Here is a 21,708-nt window from a genome sequence, read left to right as displayed (position 1 = left end):
CCAATTCTCCTGATTTCTGTCCCCTGAGTAGCTGGGATTACAGGTGTGCGCCTCTGTGCCCTCATCCCAACAAAACTTTTGACTGATAGGGGAACAGAAAAGTAAAAACATCTTTAAATAATGCAGCACTATATGATCACTAACCAAAATCCTAACTTTATATATATTATATTGTCCAGAAACAATCTATAAGTCTTATTTGTAAACTTAGAAAGTTGCATTCATTTCTGGATTTGAACTCAGGGCCTGAGCACTCTCCCTGAGCATCTTCACTCAAGGCTGGCGCTTTACCACTTAAGCCACAGCTCCATTTCTGGCTTCTTGGCAATTAACTGAAGAGTCTCACAGACTTTCCTGCCTGAGCTGGCTCTGAACTGTGATCCTCAGATCTCAGCCTCCTGAGTAGCTAGGATGACAGATGTGAGCCACCGGCGCTTGGCCAACAACATGATTTTTATCTTATTATTTCTCTCCCATTTACAGAGAAGAAACGGAAGACTGGAAAACTGGAGCGACCACAAGACAGCTTCTGCGACAGGGCTGAGGTTAGAATCCGGCCTGTGCCCTGCAGGATTAGAACCAGGGACAACCTACCGCGATCCATGCCAACCAAGTCCACAGGCACATACAGACGATGCCAGGCCAGGAAGGGGCTGCCAATGGAGCAGAGCAGAGCATGGTGTCACCTCAGAGTTTGGGAGCAGAGAGGGCAGGGGAGACATGCAAGGAAGAGGGAGCGAAGTCCCACACCTGACCTGGACACAAGCAACCGAGGACTACCCAGAGGGCTACAGGGACTTTGAGGGGGAGGGGGCAAGATGCATGAAACAAGCTGGAACAGACAGGGGCCAGTATTGACGGGCGTGTCATTGGTGATCATTACTTAAAGGTGAGTGCATGAAGTCCCTTTTTGTCACTTAATTGAAAGTCACTGTGCCATTTGAGCCTCTTCTTCAAGTTCCCCTTTCAGTCACATCAGAACAAGCCAGGTCTTATGACAGGAAAATCCTACTGGCTCAAAGAAGTCCTCTGTGAATTGTCAAGCAAAACCACCGGGTGCCAGCGGCTGAGATGTACAATCCCAGCTACTTGGAAGGCTGAGAACAGGAGGATCAAGATTCAAGGCCAGCCAAGCAGAAAACGTTCTCTGCTCATAACTGGATGCGATGGTGCTCGCCTGGGATTCCAGGAAGGACCGAGCAAGGCAGAGGTGCACGTCTCGGCAGAAATGGAGATTCTATCCTAAAAATAACCAGTGAAAACCAGGGCCGGAGTATGGCTCCACAGGAAAGCACCGGCCCAATACGCATAAGGCTCCCAGTTCCAACCCTCCTATCTTGAAAGGAAAAAGTCAAGTAAAGGGCCATAAAATGGAAAGTGGCCTGGGAGGGGACAGGACGTGAAATGGGTTTGTAGATGCAGCCCCGGAGCCCTGAGGTCGGCCGGCCGCCATAGCTAGCCTTCCTTGCAGGACTGAGGTGGGCAAAGTTCATGTTCAGCTGCGGCTGCGATTCTCAGGGAAGTAGAGGCACAGCCCCGTCCCCGGGGGCAGAGGAAAAGCGGGGGCCGCCCCTGCCCTGCAGGCACACACACGTGCAAGCCGCGCTCCCCTCCCGCACGCACCTCCTTCTCACGCACAGCCCTGGGAGGCGGCTGCTCCCAGGCCCGGGAACCCTCTGCGGGTGAGAACTCTTCTCCACCACACCCTTCACCTGGCAGCCCTCCCCGGCGCAGATACCATCTCTGCCGTCCCCAGCCCAGCCACGGGAGGTCTGCAGGAGCCGGGTGGCGTGAGCCAGAAGGTTCTGGAAACGTGGAAAAGTACCCGACACATCCAATGAGGGGCCCCAGGTGGCGTCGTGTCCGTGGGCGCTCTTCTCCTTCTCAGAGACAGTCGGCATGGTGGAAAGTCCGACAGGTCTGTCTTCCTTCAGAGCTCCACCTTGAGCGAGTTACTTCATCTCTCTGAGCTATAGTTTCCCCAACAGTGTGAGGGGAATAATACTGCTTACCTCACCCAGCTGTTGTAAGGATTCAGTAATATCAAATAAGATAGAGCCCTGGCTGGGTGTGGTGGGGCATGCCTGTGATCCCAGTGTACCAGGAAGGCAGAGGCAGGAGGATCGTTCAAAGCCAGCCTAGACGGTGTTCTAAGACCCGGTCTGAAAACCAAACCAAACCGCATATACATAGACACGCATCTGCACGAATCTGTGGCCTGCCTGTGGCTCACATCAACCTCAGTTTGACCTCTAAGCAGCCTCAGTGTCCTCATCTGTACAATAAGAATTAGAAAACCTACTTCTGTAGCTTTATTAGGGTTTAAGGAGCTATTGCTTGGAAAGGGTTGAGACTGGAGCCTGGCATAAGCTAACGGCCGGTCTCTTTCTTGGGAGCACTTCCCTAGCAGACCCCGCTAGTCAGTGCTCAGCCTGGGCAGCATCTGCATCCACCCGCCGCAGTCTCCCACATCTCCAAACACCGCCCACTCCCGCGTGCCCCCGGGGGTTAGGGAAATGACCCAAACACCTTCCTTTCCCTCTGTCGTCCTTTCTGCTCTCCACCTTGCACCTGGGGTGAGAGGAACATTCCAGGATGTGTCCAGGGGCTCAGGTCAATCCTAGAGCCCGACCTAGCCAAGTCCCAGAGCCCTTTTGGATGAGGCCATGCCTGGAACTGTCTGGTGGAGAAAGCACCAAGTGCTCAGGGGTGGGTAGGGAACGCTAAACATCTAGATAGCTGCTTCCAGTTCCTTCCTGCTCCTCCCTGCCCTGCTCCTCACGAAACCTGCTCTCACTCTAACCCTAACCCATACCTTGAGATGGGGGCCGCTGCCTAGACCACAAATAGGAAACAGCTGATACCTCAGCATCAGGCCTAAAGCATCAAGCACGGCCTGCAAGAGGGGAGAAAGCAAACAGGTTCTTCTTCCCATTCTTATTAGTGTTCCATGCCTGGCTGAAGTGGTGGGCCTTAGGTCTGAGGATGGGTACCAAGAAATAAATAAGAACCTTTCTAGAAGTCTCTGTAGCTCACTTAACTTGGTGTAAACCTAGATAAGTTGCTGCACAGGGAGAGAAGAGAAATCAAGTCCTGGAGTCCCATTCCTCCAAAAGTATTAATAACTGAGGATTTCTATAAGCCTGAGACTGTCCTAAGTGATCTATAGGTCTTCACTATATTCTCAGTCTTTTTGTTTTTTGCCAGTGCAGGCATTTAAACTCAGGGCCTCCTGCCTGCTTGCTTAGCTTGCTCACTCAAGTGGCACTCTACTACTTGAGCCATGCCTCTAGCCTTGACTTTTGCTGGTTATTTTGGAAACAGAGTCTCGTGGACTATGCCTGCAGCTGGCCTCAAACTTTGATCCTCCAGATCTCAGCCTCCTGAGTAGTTAAGATTATAGGTGTAAGCCACCAGCATCTGGCTTTTTACTATTATTATTAGTTAAACAAGATGCTGGGAAATAAATACTATGACTGTTCTTGGTTTAGATGAGAAAGCTGAGAACACACTTAATCTCGGTATCACACTGTGTAGGGAAGCAAGGAGACTGGACCCATAGTGCTAGCAGGCTGGCAGGCCCAACTTATGGACTGCAGAACCGTGGGGAAATCCCTTAACCACTCATTGCCTCCGTTTCCACATGTATATAGACTGGAGATGCTACCAGGTACCTCACAGAGTAACTCTAGGCATGCAAAGAAACCGTGTACCTAAGATACTTGTGCTCCATGCTGGCACACAGTCAGACTTCAGGACGTATGACATTCCCATATATATGATGCTAGAGGTTCATACCCACAGTGAAGAAATCACTTCGGATAGGAGAGTTATTTAATCTTGCCAAATGATCTCCTGCCTGGAAATTCTGCTCCACACCTAGCTCGCTCGCTCGCTCGCCGTCACCCCGCCAGGCCAGTTGGCTCCTGCGCAGGTGGCCCTGGTTCACACACTCCCTACTCTGACCTTTGAAGGAACGTTCCGGGCCCACCTCCCTTAATGGACACGGGGCACGTTCCCTGGGGGTTCTGGGGGACCCCACGTCCCAGCGCCATGCAGCTCTCCCTGTCTGCAGCCAGGCTTACATCTGCCTGTGCTCCTGGCGGGGGTGGTGTGTTCTGGGTGTGGGGGACGGCCGCATCACTGTGAGGGGCTTTCTGACCCTCGCAGGGTGGTTTTTCTGACTGTCTTAATTGTTAGGAGGTTCCAGTGGTGTCTACTGCAGGAGACAGAACCAAACAAGACTCTATTCATGTGCCCAGCAACTTTTGTGTTATTTTCAAATGCTCCTGGACATGTGTGCAGGTGATTAATCTTTAATCATAAGCCTACTTAATCATAAACTTTAATCATGTCTATAGTCTCTTTGTGCGCACACGCGCGCACACACACACATACACACACATACCAGTACTAGGACTTGAACTCAGGACCTCAGCTCTCACTTGGCTTTTTGCTCAAGGCTGGCACTCTCTCATGAGCCATACCTCCACTTCCAGCTTTTTGCTAGTTAACTGGAGATTAGAGTCTCTCAATTTTTTTTTCTGCCTGTGGTTGGCTTTGAACCCTGATCCTTGATCCTCTAGATCTCCCCTCCTGTGTACCTAGGATTACAACTATGAGCCATGGACACCAGGCTCCAGTGTCCCCCTCCCTCTGTTTATGTGAGTACAAAGTATCTGCCTGCCTTCCCCCAGAGACATTGTTTATTGTGTTTCTGTCTTACTTTCCCCTCTCCTCCCTGCTCCTCGTGTCTCCCCTCCTTTCCACAGTGGAGATTTATTTGCATTTTCTGAAAAATTAATCTTCGTCAACCTGCCTGTTGACTAGATAGGAACTTTCCGGTGCATTCTCTGTGTCTAGTGGACAGGTTTAATTCTGCGCTGAGTCCCAGAAAACCCACTGTGGCTGCTCTCAAATAGCCTGCTGCCAACATAGCACTGCCAGGCTCCTGTATCTGCTTTGTTTTTCAATTGTTTTGCTAGCTGGAGTGGGGAACACCCCGCCTGAGGACTGTAGAAGGTTCTAGAAATAATCTGATACATGACAGGACATACTTGTATGCTCTTGGCCAGCTGCCCTCAGCATTTGCCTTTATTGTGGTGTGTGTGTGCGTGTGTGCATGTGTGTGTGTGCGTGTGCGTGCGTGCGTGTGCGTGCGTGTGCGTGTGCGTGTGGGTGCTGAAGCCCCAGCACCACCTCCAGTGACATTCTTCTGTCTCTTACAGAAGCCACTGTGCATAGGGCATTTTGTCATCTTTCAATTAGAACCTCCCTCTAGAACTTAAGAATGGATGATAAATCCCAGTGCTGGTCGCACACGCCCTTAATCCTAAGTACTCAGGGAGCTGAGACCTGAGGATCCAAAGGTCCAAAGCCATTCCTGGCCGGAAAGCCCATAAGACTCTTATTGCCAATTCACCAGCAAAAAATCCAGAAGTGAAGCTGTGACTCACGTGGTTGAGCACCAGTCTTGACTGAAAAAGCAGCAAAGACTCCCCTGGGCCCCATGAGCCACTGCTGGCTCATGGAACTTCAGGACTTGCTGTTCACCCAGCCCCAGGCTGCCACTCCCCACTGCACCCCCTAGCCAGGGGCTTCCCGTGGGGGCTCCCCAAGGGCAGTGGCTCTTTCTCTACCCTTTGCGTCTGCCAACTCTTGTTGTGTCTGAGCAGAAGCTGTGTCTCCACCACCACGCTCTCCTCCCCTCCACCTCCCATTGCCTCCCACTTAGTCACTGTGAGATCATCTTCCGCCTCTGCTCCCAGGCCTCTCCCCGGGACAGAAGCAGAGAGCGCGCAGAGGAGGCTGCTGCAAGGCATCATGGGAAAAACGAGCCCTATAGAGTCATAGAGATGTGGGTTCAAATCCTCCCCCCCAGCTAACCAAGTTACTTAATCTCTTAAATGCTTGTTGAAAAAGGTCAGACTGTCTGGGGGGCAGTTTCCTCCTCTATAGAACTGGGACCGGGACCCTTCATTGCAACCCAGGTTCCTGGTGAGGTTTGCCAGGGATAAAGAGCCCAAGTGCCTGGCCCAGGAAAGGGGCACAGGTGCCCAGCAGAGGCTCGGGTGCCCAGCAGAGGCTCGGGTGCCCATCTGGAGGCCTGTCGGTGAACCGGGCAAAGGTGTACATGAAATGTGATGGCCTCAGAAAGACAGTCAGGGAGGAGGCAGCGCAGGGCAACCCGTGGTTGCAGACGTCCAGCACCGCGGGCGATGGGGCTGTCTCTTCCTCTAACCCCTTCCCCAAATGCACCCACTCCTCTGCAGCTGGCTCCATCCTTGTCTGTCGTGAGAAATCTCCCTGGAGTTGGGGGGATGGCATGCCCCCCAGGCTTATCCAAAGGAAACAAGCTCACATAGGCCCTCTCCAACTGATGGGGAGACTATACCCCCCCAAAAAAGGTTTATGGGGCCCCCTTGCAGTCTGCCCAGAGCCAGAGGGTCTGGCTGGCACTGGCCCAGCCTCAGGCTCAGTACAAAGGCTTCACAAGCTCTCTGATGACACAGCGCAGCATCTCACTTCCACCTCCTGGTAGCTGGCATGGTCCCACTTGACGTGGACAGCGCTTCCCTGAGCCTCCCATGCGCAGACTGTGGCAATGAGGTAGGGGCCCAGGCTGGGGGTGTCCTCAGGCCCACACCCCAACCCGCTCAGCGCATTCCTGACGACCTCCATCCTACACTGGAAGGAAACCTGGCCAGTGAGTCTCTTGCTTAGTCCATGAGCCAGAAGTTGGTACTAAAGAAGATTCTACCGTCTTCCTCTCTTGCTATCAGTTCCATAGTTTAATCAACTGTGCTGGCTGGAAGTCCTTCTGTACCTAACCTAGATCTCTCTTTAAATTGTTATAGGTCTGGAAGACAGAGGGGGGGGTGGAAGGATGGGCTTTATTTGTTGACAAGTTTCCCAGGCTTCCTGATGAGTATAATTGCGACTGTTGCCCGCCTGAGAGGTTTGGAGTGAGGACTCCAGGTTGTGACTGTTCTTTCTGACATAAAGATGTGCCCAGGGCTGAGAGCAAGGAAGAAGAGAATACATGTGCACCTTTGATCACCAGTCCCATCCAGACCCCCCACTTGCAACAGCCCTTCGCGTTGCCATCTTCTTCTCCACCTAATCTTCCTTCAAAGCTACCCTCAGATACCACTTCCTCCTTGAAGCCCATCCTGAGCTCCCAGAAGAACAAACTCTTCCCATCTCTGCTGGACATGATGTTTTTTTCACACAGCTCCAGGAAAGCACAAAGGAGACTGCCTTCTAATAATTCATTAAAAGTGTGTGTGTGTGTGTGTGTGTGTGTGTGTGTGTGTGTGTGTGTGTGTGTGTGTGTGTGTGTGTGTGTGTGTGTGTGTGTGTGTGTGTGTGTGTGTGTGTGTGTGTGTGTGTGTGTGTGTGTGTGTGTGTGTGTGTGTGTGTGTGTGTGTGTGTGTGTGTGTGTGTGTGTGTGTGTGTGCGCGCATGCGCTGAGTACTGAGGCTGGAACTCCAGGCTTGAGCACTGTCCCTGAGCCATAGCGCCACTTGTGCGTTTTGATAGTTAATAGGATAAATGTTTTCTTCTGACTCAAGTTCTTACCTGTCTGTTGAAATCCAGGCCATTTCGATCATTTCCTGGAAGAGAGAACAAAAACATAGGGATCATTAGAGGGAGGTGGATAGAGGGAAAATAGCATGCTGAGAGGAGCTAGCCATTTCCCCGACATCCAGGATCTCCCTGCCCATCCTGCGTTCTGGAAATCTCTTGGGAAAGCCTCCTCCCAGGAGCTGGACGCTAGGGAGTCACCTGCAGGCACAGTCTTCTGAGACAGTGTCTGCATCCCCACAAGGGGGGGAGCCCCATGCTGTACCCCTACTGGTAGCTGCTACACCTCATAGACAGCAAGAGGCCAGCTGTGGGTCTTGAAGGAGTGCCAGGAGGCTCTGCCTGCTCGCCCAGCCCTCCAGGGGGAAGGATACCTAAATGTGAGCAGGTACAGCGGTGACGGCTCTGTCTCCCTGACTCCTATTCATTTCACCTGTTGTTCATCCTCTTCAGCAAAGAAATTTGTAATCTAGGAAAAGTCTAAAGTTCATGCCTGCAATTCTGGTTACATAGGGAAGCTGAGATGGGGAAGATTGTAGTTAGAGGCCAGTGCAAGCAAAAAGTTTATACAATCCCTTCCCAATCAATAGGGGGACTCGGTGAAGCTCTCCTGTAATTTCAGCTTTGCAGGAGGCTGAGATCAAGAGGATCACAGTTCCAGTCCAGCTTGTACAGAAAAATGTTCTTTAAAAGCTGGGCACAGCCAAGTCTGGGGATGTGGCTTAGTGGTAGAGTGCCTGTCTAGAATACATGAGGCCTTAGGTTTGATTCCTCTGTATCATAGACACAAAAAACAAACAAAAAAAAGAAAAGAAAAACCATTTAAAAAAAAAAAAGAGCTGGACATAGAGAACCCGACACTGGTGGCTCCCGCCTGTCATCCTAGCTACTCAGGAGGCCGAGAGGGGAGGATCGCAGTTCAAAGCCAGCCCAGGCAGGAAAGGCCGTGAGATTCTTATCTCCAATAAACCACTAGAAAAAGCCAGAAGTGGTGCTGTTCCTAAAAGTGATAGAGTGCTAGCCTTGAGCAAAATGCTCAGAGACAGCACCCAGGCCCTGAGTCTTACCCCCTCCCCCAAACCAGGCACAGTGATGTGCACCTGCTATCTCAGGAAGGGTCAAATAGGAGGGTCAAGGATCAGGATTCAGGCATGGGCTGCTGTAAGGACCCAGTTAGAGGGCTGCTGGCAGTGTTGGGGCCATAGCAGAGGGGGCAGGGAGGGAGCTGAACATAGCACGCACACTGCTGAATGGATGTCTGGTGCTGAGAGCTGGATGCAAAATGCAGCGGGAAGAAGGAAGGGGGTGATCCCTAGGTGTGGGCTGTCTGGACAGAGGGAGTGGTGGCCACGCCAACCACGGAGGAGCAGGTGAGTGGCCCCAAGCCAGAATTTGTGTTTGGGACATGGGCAGTTGGAGACTCCAGTGAGATATCCCAGCAGCAGTGGGAACGTTGGCCTGGACTCCGGAGGAATTGTGGAGTTAGGAAGAAGAGATTGGACAACTATGGGCTTCTAGGCAGTATTTAACATCACGAGACTTCGAGAGATCACAAAGGAGCTGGGTCAGGAGGAAGAGCAGGAGCTGGGCCTCGAGCTTGAGCATGGTAGATTGCGTGTAGAAAGCAGAGGGGGCAAGTATGGCAAGTACATGAAGGGACTCATCAAATGAATGCCACGCATGGACCTGGAAGCTAGGAAGGGAACTGTCGGGGGACGGGGAGCCACTTGACATTGAGGGGGTCAGCAGGTTTGTGGGCAGTAAAAGATGGATCCCCCTTTGTTCTTTCCTTTTTCTTTTCGGTACTAGTACTAGGGGCTTGAATTTAGAGCCTGGGCTCTGTCCGTTGGCTTTTTCACTCAAGATTGACGCTTTATCATTTGAGCTATAGCTCCACTGCTGGTATTTTAGTAGTTAATTAGAGATAAGAATCTCATGGAATTTCTTGCCCAAGCTGGCTTTGAACCACAGTCCTCAGATCTCAGCCTTCTGAGTAGCTAAGATTATAGGCATGAGCCACCAGTACCTGATCTGTTTTCTTCTCGTTATTATTATTATTAGTAGTAGTAATAGTAGTAGTAGTAGTGGTGGTAGTAGTAGTAGTATATGTGTTTGTGTGTGTGCCAGTCCTGGGGCTTGAACTCAGGGCCTGGGGACTGTCCCTGGGCTTCTTTTGTCTAAGGCTATCACTCTACCACTGAGCCACAGCACCAGTTCTGACCTTTTCTGAGTAGTTTGGTGACAATAAGAGTCTCACAGGCCTTTCCTGCCCAGGCTGGCCTAGAACCACAATCCTCAGATCCCAGGATCTTGAGTAGCTAGGAGTATAGGTATGACCACCAGTACCCAGCCTAGTTTTCTTATTCCTAAGGCCAGCCACGGTCAACCAAGAGACTGGTCTCTGGATGTTCCAGGAGAGGCTGAGTAGACCTTGGGTGTTTAGTAGGGGCTTAGTTGTTCAACCATATTCTCTTCTCACTCCCCTCCATCGGGTAAGGAGTTCAAAGTCAGCGAGCGCCTAGGCCGAGACAGAGACCCAGGTGTGCAGGGAGAGGGAGGGTTGGACAGAAAGGAGGAAAGACAGTGACTACTAGGGGCCACCTATGGATGCACGGTTACTAGAAACTTCTTTCTACCCCCTTAAGATGCTGTCCATCCCTGGACGGTGGGGAGGCTGTAGCAGAGACCTTTTGGAAAGTTCTGGCCTGAGCTCCATCACGCTGGCAACCTTGGTAAAGGCAGGGATTTCCTGCAGCCTCAGTCTTCTCGATAATACAATTATTATTAATGATCATTATTATTGCCATTGGGAAGTCAGGGGCCTGGGCTCCAGACACCCTCAGCCTCGGGGCCTGGTCTGGTGTTAGGGCCTTGGCATGTGCTGCTCCTTCTGACCACAATGTCCTTCCTTTTCTTCCTAGAAAACACTTTTATGTCCTTCTAAACCCAACTCCAAAACAAACCAAAGGATCACTCCCTCTGAATTCGCTTGTTTCTTATCTATGTGGCTGGAGCCTCAGTTTCCCCCTCCCCCCCCGTTGCCCCCCTCCCCCCGAGACTAGGAGGTCCCAGAGGTCAGGGTTACTATCATCATTGTCATCCTTGAGCTTTGAGGGTCCGGCATGATGCTGGCATCTGGCAGGTGCTGGGTGATCCCATGATAAATGGGTCCAAGTGTTTTTGTCTTCTTGGGATTGTTTTGGTTGTTGTTGTTAGGTGTGGGGCTTGAACTCTGGGCCTGGGCGCTGTCCCTCAGCTCTTCAGCTCAAGGCGAGGGCTCTACCACTTGAGCCACTGCGCCACTTCGAGTTTTCTGATGGCTTATTGGAGACAAGAGTCTCATGAACTTTCCTGCCTAGGCTCGCTTTGAATCGCAATCCTCAGACCTCAGCCTCCTGAGTAGCTAGGATTACAGGAGTGGGCCATTGGCACCCAGCTTGGGTCCAAGTTTTGCTGAGAAACTGCTACAAAAATGAACCACCTCAGACCTGGAACTCAGAGGTACCACATGGCTGCCACCGCCTGAAAGCCTCCCACTTCCAAACCCTCACCCCTCGCTGGAGCGTCTTCTGCCACTTGCAATTAAACGACAACAACAGAAGAGAGACACACGTGGCCAGGAAGGGTTTTTTAGGATCCATGCTGAAGTCCAACCTCAGAGGGGAAAACGCCCGCACGAGGTCACCCAGCCTAAGAGAAACCAAGGCAAGGGTGCCTTGGTGTCTATAAGACCCGTGTAATTGTCCCAATAAACCCACCGAGTCTGGTGTTTGACATAGAAAAAGTGAGCGTTGGGCCTTAATCAACAACTTAAGCAAATAGAAAGGAATAGATGGTGATGGAATTTGAAAGTGATTCAAGGCAGGAGGAGATTCATAAACTCGGGGGAGAGAATCAGTGTTGGGGAATAGTTCGGTAGACCCAAGCAGAAAGCTAACACCAATGAGATAAAATGCAACGGAACAAATGGCCAGCCTTGCATGCATTTTTACAGTTAAACAAATCAATCATCTAAAGCAAAGATAAAGGGGATTGAACTGTATACTTAGAAAAGGTTTACATGGTAAATTTTGTTATATAGTCTGTGTGTGTGTGTGTGTGTGTGTGTGTGTGTGTGTGTGTGTGTGTGTGTATGTGTGTGCACACGTGCATGCACTAGACCTGGGGAACTATCTCAGCTTTTTTTTTTTTGCTCAAGGCTAGTGCTCTACCACTTGAGCCACAGTCCACTTTTGGCTTTTTGGTAGTTTATTAGAGGTAAGAGTCTCATGGACTTTCCTGCCTGGACTGACTTTGTACCACAGTCCTCAGACCTCAGCTTCCTCAGTAGCTAGGGTTACAGGTGTGAGCCATCATGGCCTGGCACAGTATTTTTTTTTTTTTTTTGCCAGTCATGGGGCCTGAACTCTGGGCCTGGGTGCTGTCCCTCAGCTCTTCAGCTCAAGGCAAGCACTCTTACCACTTGAACCACAGCTCCACTTCTGGCTTTTTCTGCTTATGTGGTGCTGAGGAATCGAACCCAGGGCCTCATGCATGCAAGGCAAGTGCTCTACCACTGAGCCACCTTCCCAGCCCCCAGTATTTTTTTTTACTGCAATAAAAATATATATAGCCAAAGCTGGGAGCTAGTAGCTCACACCTGTAATCCTAGCTACTCAGGAGGCTGAGATCTAAGATTGAGGTTCAAAGGTAACCTGAGCAGGAAAGTCTGTGAGACTCTCATCTTCAATCTTCCAGAAAACCGGAAGTAGAACTGTGGCTCAAAGTGGTAGAACATTAGCCTTCTGCAAAAATTGCTTAGGCATAGTACCCAGACCTTGAGTTCAAGCCCCACGACTGATAACTCTCTCTCTCTCTCTCTCTCTCTCTCTTCTCTCTCTCTCTCTCTCTCTCTCTCTCTCTCTCTCTCTCTCTCCAGACTGGAGGTGTGACTCAAGTGGTAGAGCACCAGTCATGAGCAATCAAGTGGAGTAAGGGCATTATGCACTTAGTTCAAACCTCGGTACAGGAAGTAGAATAAATAAAATATAGTAAAATAACATATGGCCAGGGCAGTGATGGAAAGCAACATTCTGGTACCCAGAATCTGGAATGAAGGCATCAAAGAGACCCACTGAATCCTTGGGGAGCCTCAGGATGCTGAGTTGGATTCCGTTAGACCACAATGGCCAAGGGAAGGAGACAAAATCCACAGATCTGTATGGAAGGGGTGTCCATGGCTTAAAACAGCTCCCATCTCCACCCTTCTTCCCCTCCCTACCTCTCCCCTCCCTCCTCTCCCACCTCCGCCTTCTTCCTCCTGACACCTGGTGAACCCTGGATCTATGGTGGTAAGGGGCTTGCAGGAGCTGGGGATGGGGTGTCAGAAGGCCCCCCCTGCCTTCCCATTTCTCAGCTGAGCCAAGAGCCCCGCCCGGCAGGCCTGGCGGATTCTCCTGGCTCTGGCAGCCATGGGATGGGAGTTTGCCTGGGGAGCAATTCTCTGGGTGAGGGAGGGAGGTGGACGCGAATCAAGAACTGTTCCAGCAGGATTTTTCACTTCTGCCTGGTAAACAACGCAGACAGCCGTGCGCCATGGCTCAGCCTCTCCCATTCCCGACTGCTCTCTTCCCCACTGCTCTGCTCCCCGCAGCTACCCAGCCTCTTTTTAACCACTTAGCAACTTAATGGATCTTTCTGTGATAGCGATTTTGCTTTTTGTTGTTGGTGGTACTGGGGTTTGAACTCAGGGCCTTGTGCTTGCTGGCAGGTACTTTACCACTGGAGCCAGGCCTTCAGATCTTTTTGCTTTAGGGCATTTTTCAAACAAGCTTGCATATTTTAGCCTTCGGTGACCAGGACCTTGATCTTCCGCAGCAGCTGGGACCACAGGCATGTACCATCATACCTGGCCCATTTGTTGAGATGGGGGTCTCACTAATTTTTTGCCCAGGTTGGTATGGAATTGTAATCCTCCCATCTATGCTTCCCAAGAAGCTGGGATTACAGTCATGAGCTTCCCCGCCCGACACTTGGGATAATAATTTTGACTGTTACATTGGTTGGGATTTTATTAGTTGTAAGTCAGAGAAGCTTACTTCAAATGAGCTTAAGGCAAAAGATCAGTTAATTGGTTTTTCTATTTTGCACCAAAGGTCTGAGGTAGGACCGGTTTCATGCACAGCTGACTCCACACTCATGACCCCTTCTGAGACTGACCTCTCTTGTTCCTCCTCATAGGTGAGAGACCTGCCCTGTGGTCATCTCCTCTACCCAGCAGCCCTCTTCCCTGCTAGTCTAAAAGAAAAGGCGAGAGTGTAGCAGCTGTAAAGGCCCTGAGTCATGAACCAATCATTCAACCATCCACCCAGGCTTCCACGGGGCAGGGTGCAGTGGAGGCCCAAGGTGGAGGCTGTCTTAGATTCCAAGTGAGAAAGGCTGCCAGGGGTGCTGACCAGGCTGTGAGGAGCTCAGACGGGTCTTTGTCAAGTTTGCAAGATACTGGACTGGGTGCAGTAGCTCACTTCTATAATCCTGGCTGCTTGGGAGGTGGAAAGGGGGAGGAGCACTGTTTGAGGCCAGTGGGGTAGCAATTTATAAGGAATGAGGTCCTTTGGAAACATTGCTGAGCAGCCAATCATCAGGGCAAACCAGAGACTTCCAAGGTGGTCATTTAACCCAATCAAAAAATAGATTTTTTTTTTTTTTTTTTTTTTTTTTTTTTTTTTTTTGTCGGTCGTGGGGCTTGAACTCTGGGCCTGGGCGTTGTCCCTCAGCTCTTCAGCTCAAGGCGAGCGCTCTACCACTTGAGCTACAGCGCCACTTCCGGTTTTCTGGTGGTTTATTGGAGATAGGAGTCTCACAGTCTCTCCTGCCCGGGCTGGCTTTGAACCGCGATCCTCAGATCTCAGCCTCCTGAGTAGCTAGGATTACAGGCGTGAGCCACCAGCGCCCGGCTAGATTTTGTTTTTAACCAGCCTCCCACCTCCACACTCCCTACCTTTTCTGGTGCTTACAATTGCCCCCAGTGGGTTGGGCAGAGTGGCCTAGTGACCAGAGTGGTATACAGAGGACACACAGCAAACCGAGCATCCCTTTCACGACTGTGTGAAGTGAGGCTTGGGGAAAGGGTTCACCTTCACAGCCTTTGGAAACAAGAGTGTCTCTCCTATTCCTGCCACTGTCTTTTTTTAAGAGGGAGGAAATGCCAGGAAGAACCTGAGGAGGATGAGCTATAAAGCCGCCTGAAAAACAGGGCACAGGAAGGCCGGAGATGGACAGTGGTTTAGGCTACTGGTTTAGGAGTGGGGTGATGGGTGGTCCGAGTTTCCATTTTCTGCTAGTTAAGTACTCCTGGTTCAGTCAGGATGTGGAAGGCAGCATCATCCCTGTGTGACTGGATGCCTTGCCCAGGGCAGACATCACTAGTCAATCCCAGCACCCTTCTCCTCCCCCCCCCCCCAAGCTCAGTGCTGAGATCAGCTTTCTACTTACTACCCTAGGCCAGGATGGTGGCTCCAGGTATTCCCAGACTCACTTAGGAGTTGTCATGCTTTAAAGTTTCTACTTCTCTAGTCCAGGAAGAGAACATTGGAATGCCCAGCTGCCTCGGACAGGGCCCACGGAGAGCTCTGTCTGCCGGCTGCCTTGGACACAGCATGCTCACAAGATGGAAGTGGAGCCGATCCTCCGGTCCCTTCCCACAGCCCCAGGGAACCCCGGCAATGCCACGACCAACTGCGGAAACCCAGCTTCCCACTTCCCACTGCGAGTTTTCATCTCATCCTTCACTTTCGGAAAGAGAAGCCTTCTCACCAACGGGACTCTGCTTGCCAATTCATTTGGTGGTAGACATATATCTTTTCCAGCTGGACTCCCGATGGGGCTCTGGATCTTCCCTGCATGGTGCCTGGCATCTCTCAGCAGCACAGAGGAGCAAGGTGGGCGGAGCGGTCAGGGCTAAGCGGGAAGAGCATTCTGGCACAGGTCTCAGAAGATAGAGTCCTAGGAGGCCTCTGATTTAAGGAGTGGGGCCTGGAGAGCCAAGTTTCCCTTCAGAATCTTCACTTATGAATTGAGCCTGTTGGTACAGGCCTGTAATCCCAGCTACTTGGGAGACAGAGATAGGAGGATCATAGTTGAGGCTAGTCTGGAAAATGTGAGTGACTCATAGCAACAAACTAACCAGGCGTGATGGTTTACAACTATAATCCCATGAATGGCATAGGTAGAAGGAATGCAGTCTGAGGCCAGACCAGACAAGAGTGTAAGGCTCTATCTGAAAAACAAATGAAATCAAAAGAACAGGGGCATAGCTCAAGCGGTAGGATGTTTGCCTAGCAAGCACAGGGCCTTGAGTTCAATACCCAGAACCTACCCCACCCCTAATCTCTACATAGTTCCCTGACCCTAGAAAAACAGTAAAATCCAACCTCAAAGGATGCTAAATGAGCTCTGCTAAGCAAGGGCTTTGTTCCAATCATGACCAATAACACATCTCAAAGCGCCACCCCCCCCCCATATTGGTGGTACTGGGTTTTGAACTCAAGGCCTTGTACACATTGCTCAGCTTGCTTGAACTTGAGATCCTCTGGGTCTCAGCCTCTCAAGTAGCTAGGATTTTACAGGCATGAGCCACAGACAGCTGGCCTCTCTCCTTACTTTCTGCCCCATCTCTACACCCTGAGAAAGACAACTGGGAGAGGGGCCTGAGGAGCTGAAGAAGCATCTCCCTGGAGCAGCCGCCAGGGGTGCCCACACCGTGTCTGTAGCACCTGTTAGTGAAGCAGGCTTCCATCTCTGGACTGGCCACAAGTGAATGCCCAAGCAAGCCGGCTCAGGAGCAGGCTAGCCTTCCCAGGGAGATGTCCTGGGCTCTAGGGTCACTGTATCCCACCCCCATGGACTCACATGTCCTCCTGGAAATGGCACTGGTGGGAGGCAGCTCTCAACACCTCTCCAAGCTTCGCTCATGTGGCCCTCGAGCAGCTCTGGGGATGCCATCATTACCCTCATTTTATGGAGGAGAACTGAGCGAAGAGTCTTAGATGAGCAATGTGCCCTTCAATAATGAGCCCAAGGTCAGAGCAGGCTGGGAAAGCACGGAAGCCCTTCCAGACACATGAGGGAAATCACACATGGCAAGTCACGTGCTCCGAGGTGTCTGGCCGAGAGAAGGGACGTGACCGGCCAGAGGCCCCAGGCGGGTGAGAAAGAGGCGTTCGGGGTCCGCCTGTGATCCCATCTTCTCAGCAAAGTGCAGAGATTGCTTCTGTCACCACCTTGATTTTTTAAAAAACTTGTTTTACAGGTGGAGGTGACCAGCCTGTGCTCACAGGAAAGAAGGGAGCCTGAAGCTTGCACACAGACATATTCAGTGGCTCCAACCCCTCAGGTCCCTGAGAGGGTCAGCTGAGCCCAGATGTCCCCAAGAAGGGACAGAGATCCAGGCCTTTCTAACCGACAGAGTCCAGCGCCTCTGCAGGGGTTGCTGGGCTGCCATAGGCCCTGGAGCCCACATTTGCCAGCCAGCTTACCCCCTTTTGTCCAAACTGCCAGCTTCCCACCACACAAAAACCTTAATCATCCTCATTTGAATTTCAAATGACCTCTCCCTGCACCTCCTCCCCACCCGACAGGCTCTGAGGCAGGGATATGGAAATTCACCCTGCAGTATGGAAATCATGGCCCTATGCAAATGGGGCGTGAGACCCCAGCGCCATAGCAACCACCTGGTTTCCTTTCCTCCCCAGTACCTCTCTGGGTCCTGTGGCTTAGATTTCTCCATCCTCAGCTCTAGCAGAAATGGGAGACTGGACCAGCGCGCCCCCCCTCCTCCCCTCCCCCCCCCCCCGCCCCTGCTAGGGGCCTGGCTGGAGCTGACAGGGGGCAGGTGGGGTCATCCCTACCTGAGGTCCCCTGGTGGGCCAGACTTGCCAAGCTAAGCATGCCATCTTTGGAGCAAATTTACACTGGGCACACCCAGGCAAGGCAAGATCTCTGGTTTCTTTGGGCCGGGCTAGTCCAAGGAGATGATCTAGGAGTGAGTGTGTGTGTGTGTGTGTGTGTGTGTGTGTGTGTGTATGGTGTACATGTGTGTGTTGTGTGTGTTGGGAGGGGGGGTTTCCTGGAGTCTAGGGACACAGAGGAGCCCCTGGAGATATCCATCAAGGAGGGGCAGAGGGGAGCTTCCAGGGTGCCCGCGGGAGGAGATGAAAGACTTAGAGCTTGTATGTAAACTCTCATGCAAATGGTTTGAGTCAACAGCAGCCCTGGTGGGTTTGGGAGATGCCTGTAGCCCGGCTTCCCAGCTATCTGACTTGGCACAAAGGTCAAGGCCTCTCCTTTCTCAGGGCCTCCCCTCTCCCCTCCTCCAGGAGCTCCCCGCAGTGAGCTCCCCAGTTCCCAGGAAACACAGGGGACCGCTTAGAACTTGCTGCTGCTGCCTGAGGCCAGGCAACAGAGCCACCCTGCAGGCGCAGGCTTGGGACCCTGCCCTGGGCCCCGGCTCATGTGGGAGGCCCACAGCTTTCCTTTTGCTTTGCTCAGTGCTGAATCTGCCCCTACACCCCAAACGAAAGGCTGTGGGAGGTGAGGAATGGAAGTAGGGTACCCCTTGTCTGCTTCATCTGCTCACCACCAGTGCCTAGGACGTGACTTCAACATGGGAGACTCTCTAGGAAACTCAGGTCCAACATCCCGCCCCTCCGGCAGGTGTGCCATCCTGGAGGAGTCCACCGCCCCAGAAAGCCACCTCCAGCCCAGGGGGACCCGCCTGGAAGCGCGCCCACCTGGGCTGGCGGTGGGCTTTTTGGAAGTGAGTTTGTGTGTCTTTGTGTGTAATGCACTGGTTGGATTCTAAGGACGTTTTCCCTTTAAATTCTTTTTCCGCTTGCTCAGCATTTTCCACCCAGGTGTTCACAGGGGCGTACTGGGCTTTGCACACTTCCAGGGAAAGATGCACTGGGCCCTGTGTTTCCTGCTGGGGTCCCACAGTCACCCCACATCAGCAGGGCAGGAGTGAGGGGTACCAAGGAGCTTGCAAGAAGAGGGACACAGGCCCAGAGGCTTCACTGCTCATGGAAGCCAGTGGAAGAGGGGTGTGTGTGTGTGTGTGTGTGTGTGTGTGTGTGTGTGTGTGTGTGTGTGTGTGTGTGTGTGTGTGTGTGTGTGTGTGTGTGTGTGTGTGTGTGTGTGTGTGTGTGTGTGTGTGTGTGTGTGTGTGTGTGTGTGTGTGTGTGTGTGTGTGTGTGTGTGTGTGTGTGTGTGTGTGTGTGTGTGTGTGTGTGTACGCGCACGCGCTACTACTGGGTCTTGAACTCAGGGCCTAGGCACCCGTCCCTTAGCTTTTTCACTCAAGGCTGGCACTTTACCACTTAAGCCACAGCTCTACTTCTGGCCAGGATTATAGGCATGAGTTACCGCTGCCTGACCTGGGGGCGTTCTTCTACAGCGTCTCTATGGGCAGCCGGGGAGCCCAGGCTGCTGTGGGCGGGGCTGGGAGTTGTGGTACCAAATTTGTGCCAGAGGAGGAATTAGAAACACCAGCAGCACATGGGAGTCAATCAAGGCACTCTGCGCATGGACCTGTGCACAGAACTCTTTGGGTGCTGTGGAGAGTGCTCGGTGGGTCAGAGCTTGGTTCTACTGGGTACTAGACTGGAAATAAAAGCACCTCATCTCCACCTGGAGCGTCTGAGCGGCAGGAGGGAGCAACTGCATTAGGGGAGCTCCATGCAATAAAGATGGGTCACCATGCTCCCATCTGGTCCCTCCTTTCCTTCCCTCTGCAGAGATGGTTGCTGCTGGTGGGGGCAGGCAGCTTTTTATTTAAAGAGGCCTCCAAAGGAAGAGAGAAAGGCTCGGCTCAGACGGCCAGCCCTGCCCGGTCTGTCTGAGCAGTATCATCCTGTCTGTCTACCCCATGGGCTAGGCTGGGCAGCACGGACCAGCAAGTGTCTGGGGCGGGATGGGGCACAGGGTGAGCTGCCCTTCGTGCGAGGGACGACAGGCAATTCCTGGAGGCTGGTCACTCTCCTGAGACCTCCAGCACAGAGCCCCTTCTGAACCCTGAGGGCCAATTGCTACACTTACTCCCCCTGTCCCAGAAACTGGATAGCAGGCCAGGCGGAAGCCACCTGGGTTGTCTGGGCCAGGAAGAGGCAGTGAGGTGACCTCGTGATCCGGTACAAAGGTTGTGGGTGAGAGATAAGAAAAGGACTTCCAGAGAATTCCATTCTATAGGAAAAGATGGTTGACGGAAATTGTGGAGCTGGAACATTTCTAAGAAAGACTCTTCCCTTTTACCTCCCTCCCACTCTACCTTCCTTCCTCCCTCCCTCCCTCCCTCCCTCCCTCCTTCCCTCCCTTCCTTCCTTCCTCCCTCCCTCCCTTCTTTTGGTTTCACTTTCCCCCTTCTTTTCTTTTTCTTTTTTTTTCCGATGGTACTGGGATTCAAACTTAAGATTCTACCACTTGAGTCGTGCCCTAGCCCTTTCCCACACTTTCCAAGGATGGCTTTTGAAAACAAGCATAGAGCCGGGCGCCGGTGGCTCACGCCTGTAATCCTAGCTACTCAGGAGGCTGAGATCTGAGAATCTCGGTTCAAAGCCAGCTGGGCAGGAAAGACCGTGAGACTCCTATCTCCAATAAACCACTAGAAAACCGGAAGTGGTGTTGTAGCTCAAGTGGTAGAGTGCTCACCTTGAGCTGAAGAGCTGAAGGACAGCGCCCAGACCCAGAGTTCAAGCCTCATGACCGGAAAAAAAAAAAAAAAAAGCATAGACCAGGTGTGCTCTGAGATGCCTTCTACCCTCAGGAATGGACTGCGGGCTCTGGCTCCTGTGCTTCTGGTGCCATCTCTTCACCTTACCCCGCCCCCCCAAGCCGATTACTAAGAGCAAACGCAAGTGCTGGGTGCTCCTCTCACACCACCCAGGGATGGAGCCTCACCTCGCTCCCTGAGTGCTCTATCGACTGGAGCCCAATACCGGGTGGCCTTCACACATGGGGGACTCCATTCTTGTCAGACGGTGCTCATACCCACTGCCAGTGAATCATAAAAGGGGGGTGTGCCAGGACTGGTGGCTCACACCTGTAATCCAAGCTACTCCAGGGGCTGAGATCTGAGGATCACAATTTGCAGCCACACACACACACAGAGTTCACATCTATAATCCCAGCTATGTGGAAAGCACAGGCAGGAAGATCGTGATCCTACAGTGGTACAGGACGAAAAAGCAAGATCCTACTGGGAAAATAATTAAAGCAGAAAGGGGTTGCGAGAGAAGTTAGGCTAGCAAACCCTAGTAGCGCCAGAAGAAAGAACTAGAAAGTTGTCAACAGGAGAGTCACTAGGACACCTTCCCTAAAGTGATGTCTGACCCTCAACAGCTAATTCTTAGGCGGAAAGCCATACTCATCTCTAACAGCCTTCTGCCGGGTCCTACCAGAACCTGATCATCCTCAGCCCCGTTTCTTGGAAACAGAAGGAGACAGAGACAGTGAGCCTCCAGAATGAGCTGACCATTGACCAGTCATCATTCTCCCGGGGGGGGGGGTCTCAGGAGACCCCCGGGCCTTCCATACCTCGGAGCTCAGCCTTGCAGTCACGACTCTGGCTAAAACTCCACGAATGAGGCTTTCTGCAAAGCCATGGCCTCACCCGGGGGTGAGGACAGATGCTGGTCATGCTGCGGTTAAAGCCAGGAAGAAGGGCAACAGGGAGGACCGACCAGCCCCATCTCTCACCTCTGGTGTCCCTTTTCTTCCCCTGGCCTCCCTCTGGAGTGCTTCCTGCCTCGATCTGTGAGCAGGACAAGAGAACCATGGCTGGCTCCATCATCTGGGTTGAAAATCTCCCAGAATCCCCCTGTCAAACGTCCGCTGAGCCTGCAGAATCCCCAACCTGCACAGGATGCTCTCCTCCCAGTCTGCTGTGGCCTCCCCTTCCTGGACTCAACTCCCCTGCAGGGGCTCAGGTCCCCTCTGGCTGGGCTATCCTCCATAGTTTTGGTCTCTGCTCTGATGCTCCCGCCTCTTGTGTCCTGCGCCCCTGCTTCCAGGGAAAGTTACTGGAAAGATCCAAGCTTCAGCTTGTCCTCTGCTAGGCCAGGGACTCTGGGAAAACCAGCTGCTGTTCCT

The 21,708-nt window shown here is 52.2% G+C and overlaps 1 protein-coding gene across 1 annotated transcript in view; it reads right to left on the bottom strand.

Annotated features, from left to right (window-relative positions):
* The window catches only part of LOC138824397 (POU domain, class 2, transcription factor 3), a 59,153-nt gene that overhangs the window by 26,549 nt on the left and 10,896 nt on the right, over positions 1-21,708 (bottom strand). The window contains exon 3 of the mRNA XM_070018239.1: positions 7,582-7,616. Within this exon, the coding sequence (XP_069874340.1) occupies positions 7,582-7,616 (35 nt within the window). The remainder of the gene's footprint in view (positions 1-7,581; positions 7,617-21,708) is intronic.

Source organism: Dipodomys merriami, unplaced genomic scaffold (assembly GCF_024711535.1).
Source record: "Dipodomys merriami isolate MVZ:Mamm:240054 unplaced genomic scaffold, mDipMer1.0.p SCAF_129, whole genome shotgun sequence".
In the NCBI taxonomy this organism is placed as follows: domain Eukaryota; kingdom Metazoa; phylum Chordata; class Mammalia; order Rodentia; family Heteromyidae; genus Dipodomys; species Dipodomys merriami.
The sequence above is the reverse complement of the archived record's forward strand: the minus strand, read 5'-3'. Positions and strand labels throughout refer to the sequence as shown.